Genomic DNA, 17,000 nt, shown 5'->3' with positions numbered 1-17,000 from the left:
CTTGGCGATCCCTCCAAGTGAAGATATCAGGCTTATGATATGCGCTCCCAACAAATAGTGGGCCCCATTTGGACATGTGACGACTAGCGAATGCAATGGCCTACCATTGACATGGAAACCCAAACCTACCCAATATTTTCGTCACTCTGTCTATCTCAATTTAGAATTTTGAAATGGAGCAATTATTATTTAGCTTATTTGGAGACAATTAAACTACTTTCCCGTCCTGCCATACAAGTTGATTATCAATCAAAATTAATATTTTTTTCATATGTGAGCCATATTCAAAATGATTTAGTAAATTACTTGATTTTAGGTCAAGGCTATTCGACTATTTGACAATATTGAAGTTGCTATGTAAGAGTTTTTTTTTTTTATGTGGGCTAAATTAATTGAGATGGCAATTAACCGTTTTACAGACTTGGTCTAATAAGGTAAGATATAAAGATTCTTAAATAGTCTAATATAGGACTGGCTAGTGTGGGTTGAGTTAGGCCTGACCCATGATGTGAAGGTCTGGCTTAAAACTCTATAAATAGAGGTCAAGTCCATCCTCGAACCCTGACACACACATTATCTCACATAAAAAGCAAACGCTAATTGTGAAATGCAGTCTTATTGAGATACAGAGGGTAATAGAAGAGAATAACTTGCGCTAATGATTGTCGCTATTTCGCATCAAAAGCGATGAATTCTAAATCAGGTGCGCAAATCCACAAATCCATTTTACTCGATTATGTGATCTAGATTCTAGTTATGAAGATCTTGAGTGTTGTTTTTAACGACCAACGTGCTAAATGAACCCTAAGTCATCCTCTACCACGTGATGAGTAGCTTGATCACATTGAAGCGTAATTAAGAGATTGGGATCTACACTGCCATAGGGAGGTTAATCATCGTGCCCTTTTACCAGCTAAAAACCTAGTCTTGCAATAGAGCATACTTTTTTGTTTTGCGTACTAATCTGTTGGTTTGTATAGTGAAATGGAAGAATCCAAACCTTCACATTTGGGATTAAGACGAAGGTTTTGTTTTTGGTAGGAAAGACAAAGGTTAATGGCTATGTTAGCCAATTAAATAATTCAAATTTTAGTAACAATGGTCACGTGGCATGGCCAGTATCGGCGGACCTCAACTAAGTATTTTTTAACCTGAGATCAGCGAAGATTACCTTTTAATAATCAACGATAAGACGTAGTTAACTGTTCCATTTGCTCCGGTGACGAAACCTTAGGAGCCTTCAAACATCCTGAGCGTTTGAAAAGTCAATAAACTCAAGCTCTCTCCGCCTACTTTTGTCCGTGTGTACCTCCGGAGGCTTAGCGTTGTGGTTGTGACCGCACAATCATCGAAGCTTCTAATTTTCGACAATAAATATTCCATTTCATATTAGAGAAAAGAAAATCCACGTATGAACTCGCGTTCGTCTAGAACGTTAGAATTTTCAATATTGGGTGCTTTTGGCATGTGGAAGGAGCCTTTGGTCATAATTAGTCGTCTTGGGTACGCGCCAGAATCTGTATAAAAGCCTACCTCCTCAATACAATCCTCACAGCTTCTCCAAATTCGTTGAGAAAACACCAAATTGAGATCACACAACAAGGAAGAAACAGAAAACTTCCTTCTGTTCAGAAGAGACAATGTCGAAGGACAATGAATCGCTGCACTACATGGACGAGGAGGCGAAGCGTAAGAAGAGGATGAAATGGACGATCGGCATCATCGCCTTCGTCATCTTTCAGGTAGTCCAAGCCCTCTTCTTCGTCCTGGTCATCATGAAGTTCAAGTCCCCCAAGTTCAGGGTTGGCGAGTTCGATGTCCAAACCTTGAACGTCGGGACTCAGGCCTCACCCTCGTTCGACATGACCTTTGTCGCTCCGATCCGGGTCAAGAACACCAACTGGGGTCCCTTCAAGTATGATGCTTCTACTGTTGACTTCACCTATGGAGGTGTCCAAGTGGGACAAGCGGTCATTCCCAAGAGCAAGGCCAACTTCAAGTCCACCAAGAAGATCGATGTGAACGTGGCTCTGAGCTCTGCTAATTTGTCCACAACATCGAATCTTGGGAGCGATTTGAGTTCGGGGATTATAACGTTGAACAGTCAAGGTGCGCTCAAAGGGAAGGTAACGATCATGTTCATGTTCAAGAAGACGAAGACATCCCAGATGAATTGCACCATGGCTATCGTTACAGCGACAAAGGCGGTCCAGTCCTTGTCATGTGAATGAGAGGTGCAAGTGTGTGATTTCTAAATTAGGTGGCTTGTGTGCTTAGCGCTTGCTTCTAGTCGTTAGGTTTTCCTTTTCATTTTCTTTTTTTGGTTATCCATGTATTATGTGAAATTTTGTATACATTTATTGTTGATTTTCTGCCTTAATTCAATTTTACGTGACCTGTTTGTACTTTGATAAATATTATGAATGGAGGGATTTGTGACAAATATTTGTGTAGAGTATGTTGTCTTCATTTTTTTTATAACCATAAAAATGCAAACTGAAGTTTATAAGTTTGGTGGCCCCACGGTGGAATTCGACTGGCCGCGAAAGGCATAACAATTCGAACATAATTGCATAATTGAGATGTTGTCAAGAACAAAAAAAGTACGAGATCCAAAAACTCAATAAAAAAAATTTGTCTTTAGTCTTGTGAATTTGTCTAATCTTGACACAAATAATCTGTCTTTCAACTATAATATGTATGTTAGCTCGACAAGAAGAGCCGAGAGCTTTAAAAGAAGAAACCGAAATTTCAAGAATCTAGACATCCCTAACTTCCTAAGTGTGTTGGCCGTGTTAAATTATATCTCGAGTTTGAACTCGTGCAAAATTCGATCTGAACCCATATATAAGAACCAGTAACCCGAGAAATCGTTGTTGGTCAAATGCGAGGAAAAGAATCTCACATTATCCTATTTAAATTAAAGGTGTGTTTGTCTCATGAAAAATAAATGACGAGGGAAATATTTTCCTAACTATTATCGTTTGTATCACTTATATAAATGAATGAACGCAAAATATTTTCATCGTCCATAAAAATATTTAAACATAAATTGTTGTCCATAATGATAATGTTTTTTATTAACTAATTATTTAAAGCGATACATTTTAATATTTTTAGTAAAATATTTTCCAAATCATTCATTTTCCGCAAAACCTACGAAGCCTAAATTTCTTTTCTCGAAGGCCTTACAATTGCACATGAAGATTCCGATTTTGCCTGCTTGGACTCCTTTTGTATTGCGTACCGTGTGCAGACAAAAGGTGGGGCTCATATTGTTAGGATTGCACAGCAGAAATCCGATACCTTTACTTGGAGAGATCGATAAGCGAGAGCCAAAATAGGAGCCCATCAACATATCTAGTTGGACTAACATTCACTCAAAAGTTTAAGCCAATGAGTTATGGGCCAACTAAGATATATTAACTACTCTGTATCACCAATTCTCCGATGTGGGACTTCTCTAACATAACTCTCACGTGCATCTCAATAATCTCCTACTGCTCCCCCTTCATTTAGGTATCTTTCTACATCAACTGCTCTCCCCGCAAAGTAGGTTCCGATCTCGAATCGAACCATGTAAATATCTAGTGTTCATTATTTTTCATCAATTTATTTTTTGATGATTTCACTTTGATTTGATTACAAGATATGATTAGCTTCCGATTTATATTATGACGGGCCGTATGGTGTTTTAAGAAAATTATCAAATAGATGAGTCTATCTAGACCAAAATCATCATGATCAACGAATGTTTAAAACCCTTAGTGGGACATGACCAATGAGTAAAATGGTGTAGGTCTACATAGACTAAATCTATATAATAACTTCACGATATTTTAGGATTAATACCATGAAACGTACATTCCAGCGAGTAAGAACCACTAAAACGGGTTTCGACCTTCGACAGCTAAACTCGGGGTGAGGGCTAGACTTTGGGAGCTGAGCAGGAGGCCGTGGTGGAACAGAGGCAGCCTGGTGTGGTTGCAAGTGGGAGAGAGAAATATTGGGAAAAAGTTGGGTTTTGGGGTTCTTTTTGTAAAGGGAAAAAGTCACCAAAATTCCTAAACATGCTCATTGTGACACATTTATCCTAAACTTTTTATATAACATCAAAAACCTCATATTATGTCCATTGTGATACATTTATCCTAAAATTTTTATTGTAACATAAAAACCTCAAACTTATACCTAAGTGACATATTTACCCTCTATCAAGGTTCTGTCAGATGATTTTTCAGCCAACACAACGTTTTTTTTTTATTTCATTTAAGTCACGTAGGTACCCTGTCAACACCGTTGCCTTCCGACATCCATGAAGATAGAATTTTAATGATACCCATTGACGAAATCTTAACGAAAGGTAAATGTATCACATAGGTACATGTATAAAAAAATTTGTATCACAGAAAAAGATTTTGGGTAAATATATTATAATGGGCATAGCTTGAAATTTTTTATCCGTTTTTCCCTTTTGTAAATGATTATGTGTGGTAAAGTGTGCAAGTGAATGGTTGGCCACACCAAACAAATGGGATACACCTAGCGAGCGGTAGCTAATCCTTGCCCAATTTTAGATAGTTTTGCGATTAGAATATTTCTCAGCCGACAAGCAATTCCATCAATAATAAACCGACACACTTCGTATGAGTACGATCATCGGCATTAGTTGAGATGTCAATTATACTGTCATTTTCTCCTCTAATTTCTATATAGCTCTCGTTAAGCAGATCGCTGCAAAGTCGAGACCTAGTCGTTTTTATCGAGTCAAAAGTCCATAACTCTGTTCACGGAGAAGAAAGTTCTATGATTCCCATCACGCAAACACCTCCTTTTAAGCTAAACTGGTGCTGACTTTCGTAATCTTTCCCTCGAAGAACCCCATTCTCCTCTCTCCCGATTCCCGAACGTGACTCAAAAGCGACTGCTCTCTCAAGTCCACAATGGCGGGCGGTAGATACTCTCGTAAAATATCATTAAAGAAAAGCTTAGCAGCCTTCCAGTTCAGGTTTACTCTGACCAGACCCCATCAACATCATTTCCACCTAATTTCTCTTGGTCAACATTCTTGCCTGCATATGGTTTGGTTCGAGGGCCTGCTCACGAGGAAAAGTATGCGTCCAATGGAGGACAAAGCCACGGTCTCGATCGGCGGGCATCGCTGTAGTAGACATCCCTCCCTCAAGAACCAAAGTTACCTGTTGCGGACAGCATCCTCCCTTCCAAAACTATACTTGTATTCCCACCATAGATTGATTAGCTTCCAAGTTATCACTCACGTTTTCATGCATGTACGGCTTTCGTTTTGTTTCTTGGGAAATGAATGATCTGGTCCAAAAAACGAGCGCTTGTGTCGCTTACCAAAATGAATGAACGAAAGATATTTTTCACAGTCCACGAAAATGTTTAGACATAAATTGTTAGCGATAATGAAAATATTTCTCGCTAACTGATTATTCCGAGCGATATAAGCGATTACTATTAAGAAAATATCTTACAAATTATTTATTTTTCGTGAAACGAACGTGCCACGATTCGAAAGCTTTTCGAGGTGGGCCCCGTTTCAAATCCTGTAACTTCGAAGACGACCCAAATTGAAGACCTTTCTTCTGTTTGGTGGAGTGGCTAAGTCAGAGCGGAGGGGTTGGGACAAGACCTTGTATAACAATCACCAATCAGATCGATTAGAATTCAGAATTATATTCGGGAATGTATTCTCTTTGCTTTGTTCCAATTATATGTGTGTATACATGTATATATTGGTCAGAGCTTTTTTCCATGTTGATATCCTGTGAAAACGAAACTAGTCAAGCGTGTTTGGAGGCTAAGAGTTTGCTAATATATATTTTTAGCTAACGGATGCCGAAAGTCCTTAAATTTGTTACGAAAATGCGATCGAGTAATCAATTTTCGAAAATGTATTCGTATTCTAAAACTTATCAAATCAACACCATCAAATCCTTCGTTTATCTCTGTCTAATTTGATTATAGTGGAACTGTCACTTTTTTTTATCTCTTTCTTGATACACACGACACCCACCAGACGCCACATCAAGAAAAGAATTGAAGATTTAGAAAAGAAAAAAAAAACAAAAAGGATAGAAAAATTTTTAAAAAAGGAAAAAGAAAATTGGATAAAATATTAAAAATTTAAAAAATTGTTTTTTAACCAAAAAAAAGGCAAGACTGGGTTGTTCTGCTTGGTATGATCGGATCTCCATGTTCATGCATTTGGATTATAAAAAAAAAAAATGTGCCACACGCCTCATTGGCGTCTATTTGTTTCATTTTAGTTTGTACGATACTCGATCATCTTGAAATATCTAATTAAACCGCTCTATTCCTCTAATTACGCATCACATAAAAGGGTGCTTAATTACTCAAATTTAGTGTGGCGGCAAACAAATTAAATTCAATTGCATCACGGACAATCCGTAACACGAGTGTAGCGTACACACTAAACAAAATCCGACCTACCGAAAAAGATAAGGTTTCGTGGGAGGTCCACGTCCCGCGTAGACCCTGCCCAATCCGAAGGTTCAGATCCACTTCGCTTCGGCACGGATATCAGATTCATCGAATAATATCTCGCGCCGCGATCGCGATACGTCCACGGGTCGGGAAGTAAGTGTACAAGCTCTTTCGATCAGTTCGTCTTTTGACAATGCCTCTCCACCACACGTTCAAACACCGGTTGGATAACGTAGGGCAAAGCTGACCAGTGGGATCAATTCACGTCATCGAAGCCTCTACCAATGAGTATTGCATTTCCCATGGCTGAACGGGAAAGGAGAGAAAAAGAGAGAAAGGACCTCGCTCTTTCTCTCGTTTTCTTGCAGAAGAATGCCCCCACCAGAAGGTCGCTTTTCATCTAGAAGCGATGGCTCCAATAGGACTCCGAGCGTGGGCTACGCGCTTGGCTCTTGAGATTCAACGCCGGTCTCGAACGACAGCGATTTCGATTGCTCTCAGTCGTCTGATCAGCTGTTGCTCTTTGACCAATTCTGCAGATATATAGGAGACAAAACCTTAGCAGCCTCTCGTCTCATCCTCTCATTCTCATCGTCACTCGCTCGAGCAGACACTCCCTCCGCATAGATATCCATCCAAGCTTTAGGGACAGAGCGCACAGAGACGCCCAGATGGCGGATGATAAAGACCACGAGGCGCTCCACGCGATGGACGACGAGGAGGCGAGGCGCAAGAAGCGGAGGAAGTGGACCATCGGCATCATCGCCTTCGTCATCTTCCAGGTCGTCCAGGGCCTCTTCTTCGTCCTGGTGATCATGAAGTTCAGGTCCCCCAAGTTCAGAATCGCCCCGCCCGACATGATCCAGACCCTCACCGTCGGCACCCCGGCCTCGCCCTCGTTCGACATGAGCTTCATGGCCCCGATCCAGATCAAGAACACCAACTGGGGACCCTTCAAGTACGACGCCACCACCATCTACTTCACCTCCCACGGCGTCCCGGTGGGGCAAGTCTACATCCCCAAGAGCAAGGCCAACTTCAAGTCCACCAAGAAGATCGACGTGGGCGTATACTTGAAGCTGGACTCCTCGAACTCGACCAGCAACCCGGGCCTCGGGATCGACCTGAGCTCGGGGGTCATCTCGCTGAACAGCGGAGGCGAGATCACCGGGAAGGTGACGGTCATGTTCATGTTCAAGAAGAAGAAGACGTCGGTGATGGATTGCAGCATGACGATCCTCGTGCCGGCGAGGCAGGTCCTGGCCTGGGCATGCAACTGAGGAAGTGAGGGAGACGGAAACAAAAAAAAAATACGTATACTCGCGTATTTTCTTTAATTTTGTCGTGTATTTTTTCTTCTTTTTTTTTATGTCCAAGTGTTTGTTCCACCCCCCTATACTGTTATAGCCAATAGGTGCTGCGCAATGCTATTTTGTCTTTTGCAATCATTAAGAGATATTTTGCACAATAGTCTGAGTCACTACTGCTTCTTACGTAATCATGGGCTAGAAACGACAGGGTTTTCGATAAAAAAAAACAAACAAGGAAAGAAACTCTTCATTTTCCTCGAGGGAAACTTTTTATAATGGAGGATTAGACATATAAATAAAAAAAAATGAATGAAGCGAGTCGGTCTTGATTTAGATTATAATATTTGAAGGGCATTCCCATCCTATCGATCCGGACTTAGCTTGTAACCAGTTTTGGTTCTCAATTTTTGAAATCTAGAATCGGCTCACTTAATCTGGGAATTGAATCGACTGATCCGGTCCGATTCCGAGTGCGCCAATGGAACCGATGGTTTGGTTTCACAGATAGAGTTCTGTGATCAAAATGTTTTAATTTTGGTTGAAAACTGAAGGCGTTTTGTTCTTTTCCATTTGTCTACTGCGAGTTTACCTATACTGAAATCGAGACCTTGCTTGATAAAGTATGTTGGCTAATCTGATTGTGATATATAATGGCGGAAAGCATTGGACCCCACCAAAAAGAACTCCAAAATGCAAGAGGCTGCAAGAACAAAAAATCAGTCCGGTCCGAGTGGCGGTTCCATGGAATCGGATCGAAAATCACTAGTATTGAAATCGGAAACTGGATCAGTGCCCCGGGAACCGCTTAAAATAGGCCAGTTTGGTCCTGTTGACACCAAAATAAGAATCGGCATAGACGCTGAGTCGGCTTCAATGCCGAATCTGATGTATAATGGAAATCAACCATCTTCCGAAATACGTTTGGATAAGATTCGGAAAAAGGCTGCGAAGCAAGCGTGAATGGCATCATATCCCGAATTCGGTAGTTGATGAATATCGGTATGTTTACCGAAACATGAAAAGTCATAGTTCGGGAATATAAAGAGCGTTGGAACGTTTATGCCTCGGGACGTTGACTCTTTCCGAAATTCGGGAAGTTTACACTTCGGGAATATACCGAAATTATAGAGAATCGGTAAAGATGAATCACGGCCACCACGAAAATCACGATAGCGAGGAAGTTATGAGCAAAAAGCGGAAATAGTGAGCACGAGCATATTGTGGGGAGTTACTTGTCCAAATTTGAAGTTGTCCCAGCTGTTGAGATCAAGTTTTGGCGGACAATAAAACTGAAAAAACGTGGTTAGAAAAGACAGTTATTGGAAGCGCCAAAATTCAAAGTTTGAAAACATATAAGTAACCGATAAGTAGTTGCAGGATATGAGGAGATACAAATATTCAGAAGAAAGAAGGAAGGGGGACACCAAGAACAATGCAAAAACACTCAAGCTTATCTGCACTTTAGTCTCCTTTGTACTTTTACTTCCTGCATTTTCAACTTCCTGCAGCTTTGTTTAACTTTCAAGTCCTTTACAGCTTTCATAGGAGTATTGTAACGTAGCTCGGAACTTTGTTGATCTCAGATCCATTTTCAATCCACTCGATTTCTATCCATTTCCATATACTCCTGTACTACACTCTGTTTTTCGCCATAACTCTTCTAGAAATCAAGCCACATAACCTATCTTAATAAAAACCGAAAATCAAGGTTCGGTGAAAGGTATTCCTCGTCGTGAAACGAGCGAACAAGTCCGGTCCGGTTTGCCCGCCCCTAGTCCACGAGTCATAGTTACATAGAGCATCAGTGAAAATTATGTTTCTTGGTTTGGGTCTTGTCCTGGGGAATGAATCCTACTTTGAAAACAGAGGGAGTCCACTTTGGGGGGCTAAGTCGAGCTTTCGGACTCCGTGTCCTCTTTGCCACAAACTCGTTCAAGCACGAGGCGATGAGCAAAGCTCACCAATCATTCTGCTTCAAGAGGAATCAGATCAAGAAGAGACAGGGTCCCACTTCCTGCAATGGCTCGTGATAGGAACCGCCAACTGCATGGGCTTGAGACACTACACCGTGCCCAAAGGCAAAGCTGCCATCGTGATTGTCTCCGCCGCTCCCTCCGGCATCACGGCCACGCTAGCCCTCGCCAAGAGACTGAGCAATGACTTGGAGTTCACAATGGGGCGATGCTGAGGACTCGTGTCTCGGGGATTTAGTCCAACATGTGAAAGCAGGATCATCGATTCGGAATTTCAGAACCGGCATGTCCTGAAAGTATTCCATGTCATTCAGGGCTTGACTCCGATTATTTTCATGAGCTTCAACGAGACTCAAACGCGCGCAATAAGTTTCCTGCGGGCCCGTCATCAACAATGTCAAACTCCACTCAAGTTGGGACTGGGGGAATCACTGCACAATGGGATTGTTTCCTCTTCTTTAGTTGTTTTTGTTGTCCTCACTAACATAACACGGTGAAATCATAGGGGGCCACAGAGAGTCCGCACCACTTAAATGTAAAGACAGTTCCAGGCCTCGCTAATTTTCCCAAATGATGCTGTCGCGAAACTTTTCCTCTCATCCTTTCGACGCATAGACCAATGAAAACAGAGGCTCTAGTTAGTCAAGCTTGAGTGTGGCAACCTAATTTGATCAAGAAGTTCATATACGGTCCACTTGACCTATCCTCTTTTATCTTTTGTTTGACTTGCATATCTTTGTCGACTTGGATTTGCAATCAGCTATCAACTCTATAAACTGTCAAAAGTTCATGACTGTCACAATACAAATGCACGAAGTCAGCAGATCTCGAGGTTATACCCTTTTTCGGCCTCAGCTGTAAGAGACTTGACCTGAGAAACAAACTGTGATAAGTCCAGTAATTTGGTTGAGCTGTCTATAGTAACAATCCGAAACCAGAAAGAAGACTAAAGACCAACGCTGCAACATGAGCCTTGTTCGTAGCTGTCAATAAGAACAATAGACAGACACAGGGGATAAAGACCAACACAAACACCGCAACGTGAGAAAGGGCAAAAAAAAACATAGAGAGATAAAAAAAATTTGGACCATTTCTCGATTTGTGCGTGACATCCTTGCGCAGGGGCCATGCTAATCTATGCTAATATCGTTCCAATTTTATCGGATGTCTCCGAAGAGAAAACCAGTAGCTGGATGATAGCTACATATGAAGTGTTCAGTTTTACGGGCCGCAGGCGATGTGGGACTTCACAGTTAGTCTAAGCCCTTTTATCACGGGCCGAAAGTATCTCTGGTGGGCTTGCAGATTACCCTAGAAAAATCTGAAGACCAAAACCCAACACGGGTTCACATTTTTCACTCTAATTGTTGGCAACGGCATATTGTTCTCCCTTGTGCCAAAATTCTGTAATTTTCAGTTTGAAGATGTCCAATTGTCACTGTCATAGCAAGTGAAGAACATTGCACTTTTGCAGATCGTGAATGAAAAGTTCTGTCATGTTGGCCTAATGGGCCCTAGTGTCAAGTAAAATCTTTCCTTTTCACGGAAAAGGAAATTTCCTCTGCTCACACCCCCCGTTTTAAATTGTAATAATGTCGGTTTAGGACTTGTTACATTCGTTCGTAATTTAGTAAGCCAAATTCAGCTTTTTTCATACACGCGAATACATAGACGCGGAAGTGCCTAAGAGATGTCGAGCCCGAGATATTGACATCGACATCTCTGAATTGATGGCCCCTTTTGTTTCGCGAATCACTTCCATTCTTTCCAACTAAACAAACGCACACAAACTCAAAAGTCAAGCTTTACGTGTGGGGCTAATCTTTCCCACGAAGAAAAGCTATCGTCAGAAGTTCTGCATGATCCAGATCAATGGCTGGACCCATGCTCGTTCCCGTTACTTCGCATGCAAGTTCCAGCGCAACATGCTCGAGCGCGGTGCTAAGGAGGTGGAGAAACCCTACTGGGCTTCGAGCCCAGAAGCTCTCGATCACAGTGAACACAGATAGTCTCGAAGAAGCTTGAATCGACAGATGTAATTATTGTGCGGGAGTCCTGATCGTTTCACATTGATTGATGTCGATATGTTGGACCCCACGAGGAGTTGAATTTCGCGTAATCCAGAAGAGAAAGAAAAGAACAAGAAGAAACCTGCTCGAGAGGAGCTTTCGACATGCTCATTTCAGTACGCGTAGCCGACCTTCGCAGGAACGGAGTCTCGACAGTGACTGAAGGAAATTTACGCAAACAGAGGACAAAAAAGTGAATTAAGGGAAAGAAAGAGGAAGGAAAGGAGAAATTATTATACGCGTACGCGCTAAAAGGAATCCGAACCATTATAGATGGCGGGTCTAATGTGAGCTTCAGGTGGATCTCACCAGATCTGACAATTTACGGTACTTTCGAATCATGAATCCCGTCCTCCAAACAACAAGTCTGGTCTGCCACTTGTGAAAAGAATCTTACCACCTTGTGCTGCTAAAAAAAAAGAAAAGGAGTATTGTCTATTTCTTTCTATTTTTCGGTAAAAGGTATACTCATTTTTATGCCAATTATCAATAATCAAGAAGAAAGTTTCCATGAGCGAGAGCTATTCGAGTTTAACTCGACAAGATATTTGAGTAGCTCGAGCTCACGAGTTCTCTCAAATTCAAACATTTCGATCTTCAATTATCATCTAGCGAAGCTTGAACTACTTCTGAGTAACTTATACTTTGGTCCACTCATGTTCAATATTATACACCGTGATTAATTACGCTAAGTCAAAAAGATTATTTAACCAAAGTGAGCAGCTAGGAGTTAATCTATTTATCATTGATTTGTACTGAAATATCTAATGTCTCGTCTCGACCTAGCTCCACGGACCCAAAATGATCATGAGCATTAATCGTGTGGGTTCCCTATATCAGCCTACAAAATCAACAGCGATGATTATGAGTATACACATTCAACGGTTATAATGGACCTAATTCATACATACTTAGGTCCACACAAGTATTTGGCCTTCTAAAAAAAAAAATCAAGTGTTTACGCTACCAACACGGACCATTATTTTTAGGCTAGAAGTAGTAACAAGGGGGAAATTACCAAAAAAAGTTCTAAACATATTACACTTGTGCCAATTCTGTTCTAAACCTTTTAATTTAGTCAATTTAGTCCTAAACCATTTGACGATTTATCAATGTAGTCATTTTAGCCAATTTTGACCAAAAATTGTTAACGTGGACATCGGTCATCCGACTTAACATGGCTAGCGCTGACAATTTTTGCAATTCTTGAATTTTTAAAATTATTTATTTTTCATTTTTCATTTTCTTTCATTTCATCTTTTTGTTCCTTTATTCCTCAGCCGAACACCGGGCCTCGACAACGGCTGTTGAGGGTTGGCCTCACCAGCCAAGTGGAGCTTTGGGCGAGGCTCAACCTCGCCGGATCTAGCCTTGGTCAAGCCTCGCTTGAGGCCGGCAAGGGTGACCCTTGCTTGTGGCTGGTTGCTGGCCATCACGAAGCCCGGCAACTGGAGAAGGAAGAAGGAAAAAAAAAATTAAAATTTTCAAAAACATTAAAATTTTCAAAATTTATCTGTGTCAGCGCTGACCAAGACCCCTCTCAACCGAGTTCCTCCACAATCAGCCGTGAATTCCCTATGGCTGTGCCACCTTGCATGCAGCCGTCCCTTGCCGAGCGCCTACCTTGCCGCCGTTGCTACTCCTTCCCGATCCAGCCAGCCGTGAGTTCCAATGAGTTGCTACCCTGACCCAAGCCATGAACCTGCCGATCTACACCGACACCTGGTTTGCGATGACAGCAACCAAGGGATTCTCTCTGTCGACGAAGTTGTGTGCACCATGGAGAGGCCCCAACGACAAGTCGCTACCCTTTGCAGTCCTCACCGAGTTGCATAGCTACAGTTGCTTCTATTTTGCATCTTGTTTGGTGTTCCGGTGAGTTTCCAGTCATGACCACACATAGCAGCGATCCCTTTCAACGACGAAAGCCACTGCCTAAGCTAATCTACATAGACATCGTCATTGAACATCACCACTGAGCCGAGTCCCTCACACCCGCAAACCGAAACTCCCCCCGTCGGCCAGCCATAAAAAGCCAAGGCCGAGAACCCTTTTGCCATCGATCACTGCCGGTCATTATCCGAAGTCCTGTAACCGCCGAATCCAATTTTGAATCAAATCTTCAATCTAGGTAAAAATCTTATCCATATTTAAATCTTACCTATTTGAGTATATTGTGATCTAACATGAATATCTTGATATTCTAGGCATAGCCAATTAGGAAATTTTCCTAATTCGGCAATGCGCGTATAATCGTAGCTCAATCTATAGCAATGAGATATGGTTATCAATTGCACGGAAAATCGGCAACTTAATCCTTAAGTCTTAGGATAAGGGTGTCGGTTTTATTTCTTTCCAAATTTGAGCTTGAGTGGATATTCTTTGAATATTGAGTGCTAATCTTTTGCTATAAATGTTCATCTGTTTGATTTATCTTTTTCTATGTATGTTTATCTCTGTTTCGTATAAGACTCCATAAAAAACTGATTAGTGACGACTCACAAAATGAAATTAATTTACATGTTAAAGATTGAATCTAAGTTGCGAATTGATATGGGTTTAGAAGAGCCCGAGCTAGAAGTAAGCTTAATAATCCATTAGCCAAACCCTAGGTGTAGGTGATTCATCCGAAAGGTAGGTCACGACATCACGTAGGAATGCCGGCATCCATATCAGCGATATCCTGCCAAAATTGATCGAATTGACTATATTGACAAATCATCAAAAGGTTTAGGACTAAATTTTTTCAAATTGAAAAGTTTACGACTAAATTAGTACAAGAGAAATGGATTTATGACTTTTCGGATCATTTTTCCAATAAAACGGTTGAAACTTAGGGTAGTCAATCTAAACAGGATGACATATCCATTCTCTTCTCCCGTGTCATTCAGATTTCCTTCCTTTTCTGGGCGTACAAAATGGTGATGCATCCGAACAGGACTTCGGAAAGATTCTAAGGACGGCGTTCGGATTCTCCAAGGAATGGCCGGCTAAGTAATCTCCCCACCGCTTCGTCAAAAGGCTCATCAACTCGATCCACACGTCGCTTCTTTATTTCCTCTCCACACTCGTATATACATACGCTCTCCAACGCAAAACACACACAAGAAATCCAAAAAGTCGCCAAGAGACCCATCAATCATTAGTGGCTTCACACACCAAAAACCCAAACGCCTTCCGTTAGCGAGCATGTTTCATCAACTTCGTCCATCGCCGCCTTCGAAGTTCCACCGCAGGAGCGACGAGGAGTTCTCGCAGGTGTTCAAGCCGGGGCCGTCCTCCCGCGGACGCAGCAGCAAGTGCCCCGTGTACCTCCTCACGGCGTTCGTCGTCCTCTGCGTGGTCGCCCTGATCTTTTCCCTGATCGTGCTGCGCCCCGCCCACCCCGAGCTCGCTCTGCTCGACGTGTCGGTCGAGTCCCTCAACTACACGAGCGATTACCCCGCGACACGGCTGGACGCGACGCTCGCCGTGCAAGCGACGCTCAAGAACACCAACTTCGGCCGGTTCGAGTTCGAGAACAGCAATTTGACCATGAGCTACAACGGGACGGTCATCGGGGAGAAGGCGCTCGGCAACGGGACGGTCTGGTCGAGGGAGACAAAGCACGTGGACGTCGTGGTCGCGGTCAGGTCGAGCAGGATAAGCGATCTGAAGAATTTGAGCAGTGACATGAGCGACAACGTGTTGGAGCTGACGAGCTACGCAGAGCTGAGGGGTACGGTTCATCTGATCAAGATTGTGAAGAGGAGGTTGACGTCGGTGATGAATTGCACCATGAGCCTTGATTTGTCAAACCGCAGAGTCCAGCATTTGATATGCTAATAGAGGCATGATTGTTCTTCTTAGATTTTTGGTTTGCCCTTCTTTTGATGAACATACCTCTCCGAATCAATTCCTGATCATATATGTGCCCAGGAAAAGGGCAAGAAATATCTGCACAAATTTTACTGTTTTTGATTCCTGTAATTTGCATATATTTCACTAGGATTATGTGCACAGAACCGGACTGAATCGGCGGTTATGAGCGGTTTTGCGGGAAGCGGTCCTGTTCACGGTTCCTAATTTTTTAAACTAGGAATAAAGAGTATGTTCCCTTTTCTAGGTGCAAAACCGAACCACCTGAACTGACCGGACCAAATCGATATGTTTTTTTTCCTTTTCTTTTAAAGAATAAAGAAAAAGAAATTGCCAAAACCCTAAATTGGACTTGTCCACCTCGGGATTGGGATCGGTCTCGGGAATTGGACCGGGACCGGGACCGATCCCGATCTCGGTACCGGATTTTGGGGTGGAACCGGTCCAATCCGGAAACCGATCACCCATATATTTTACAACTCTTGTATTAAATATCAACATATACACATGTTTTTGGCACATTCTATGTGTATGTGCGCTCATTAATACAACTGTATAAGTATTGCAAATATATATATTCTCAATTCCCGATTTTAGGGTGGAACCGGTTCAATCCGGGAACCAATCACCCTTATATTTCACCCCTTTCGCTCTTGTATTAAATATCAATCGATGCACATGTTTTTGGCACATTCTATGTGTATGTGCACTCATCGGTACAACACTATAAGCAGTGCAAAAATATATATATTCCCGATCCTCGATTAACGGGTGGAACCGGTCCAATTCGGGAACTGATCACCCCTATATTTCATCCCTTTCGCTCTTGTATTAATAATGCACATGTTTTTGGCAAATTCTATGTGTATGTGCGCTCATCAATACAACTATATAAGTACTGCAAATGTATATATATTTTTATTTATATTCATATATAGTCTGGTTGGTCTTTGGAGATTAATTTCTTGCGATGCCTTTGTTTCTTCTGGTTTCGATGGCTTGAGCTTTTGGCAATACTAGGATGTCTTTTGGGTAAGCGTACCAAAATGTCACAAAAGCAAACTGCCAGTTTCCAGGTAGAAACAATAATAATAACAAGGGAAAACACCACCAAAAATCCCAAACTATGTCACTTGTGACAAATTTACCCCGAATTTTTTTTTGTGACACAAAAAACTCCAAACTATGCCACTTGTGATACATTTACCCCACAATACATTTATCCATGGGCATTTTCGTCTTTTCTTTTTTCTCTTTTTTTTTTCCTTTTTTTTTCTTATCTCTTCCCCTCCGCCGTGGTCGGCGGATTAATGATTGGG

The 17,000-nt window shown here is 41.9% G+C and overlaps 3 protein-coding genes and 1 non-coding gene across 4 annotated transcripts; 3 read left to right on the top strand and 1 right to left on the bottom strand.

The window, feature by feature from the left end:
- The first annotated feature begins 1,532 nt into the window (after positions 1-1,532).
- Positions 1,533-2,453, top strand: LOC115688503 (uncharacterized). The gene has a single exon (XM_030614329.2). It carries the CDS (start codon positions 1,641-1,643, stop codon positions 2,229-2,231), a length of 591 nt encoding a protein of 196 aa, XP_030470189.2. The 5' UTR covers positions 1,533-1,640; the 3' UTR covers positions 2,232-2,453.
- Positions 2,454-7,142: 4,689 nt separating this feature from the next.
- On the top strand, positions 7,143-7,751 carry LOC115688502 (uncharacterized). The gene has a single exon (XM_030614328.2). It carries the CDS (start codon positions 7,143-7,145, stop codon positions 7,749-7,751), a length of 609 nt encoding a protein of 202 aa, XP_030470188.1.
- Positions 7,752-10,830: 3,079 nt separating this feature from the next.
- Positions 10,831-10,934, bottom strand: LOC115688530 (U6 spliceosomal RNA). Its single transcript, XR_004006579.2, has one exon. It is a non-coding gene; the product is annotated as a U6 spliceosomal RNA (small nuclear RNA).
- A 3,884-nt stretch (positions 10,935-14,818) lies between these two features.
- Positions 14,819-15,792, top strand: LOC115688508 (late embryogenesis abundant protein At1g64065-like). The gene has a single exon (XM_030614334.2). The coding sequence runs from the start codon at positions 15,013-15,015 to the stop codon at positions 15,646-15,648; it is 636 nt and encodes a 211-aa protein (XP_030470194.1). The 5' UTR covers positions 14,819-15,012; the 3' UTR covers positions 15,649-15,792.
- The last annotated feature ends 1,208 nt before the right edge of the window (positions 15,793-17,000 follow it).

This window comes from Syzygium oleosum, unplaced genomic scaffold, assembly GCF_021117445.2.
Source record: "Syzygium oleosum isolate NSW1041296 unplaced genomic scaffold, Sole_v2.1 Sole_v2.14, whole genome shotgun sequence".
In the NCBI taxonomy this organism is placed as follows: Eukaryota; Viridiplantae; Streptophyta; class Magnoliopsida; order Myrtales; family Myrtaceae; genus Syzygium; species Syzygium oleosum.
The sequence above is the reverse complement of the archived record's forward strand: the minus strand, read 5'-3'. Positions and strand labels throughout refer to the sequence as shown.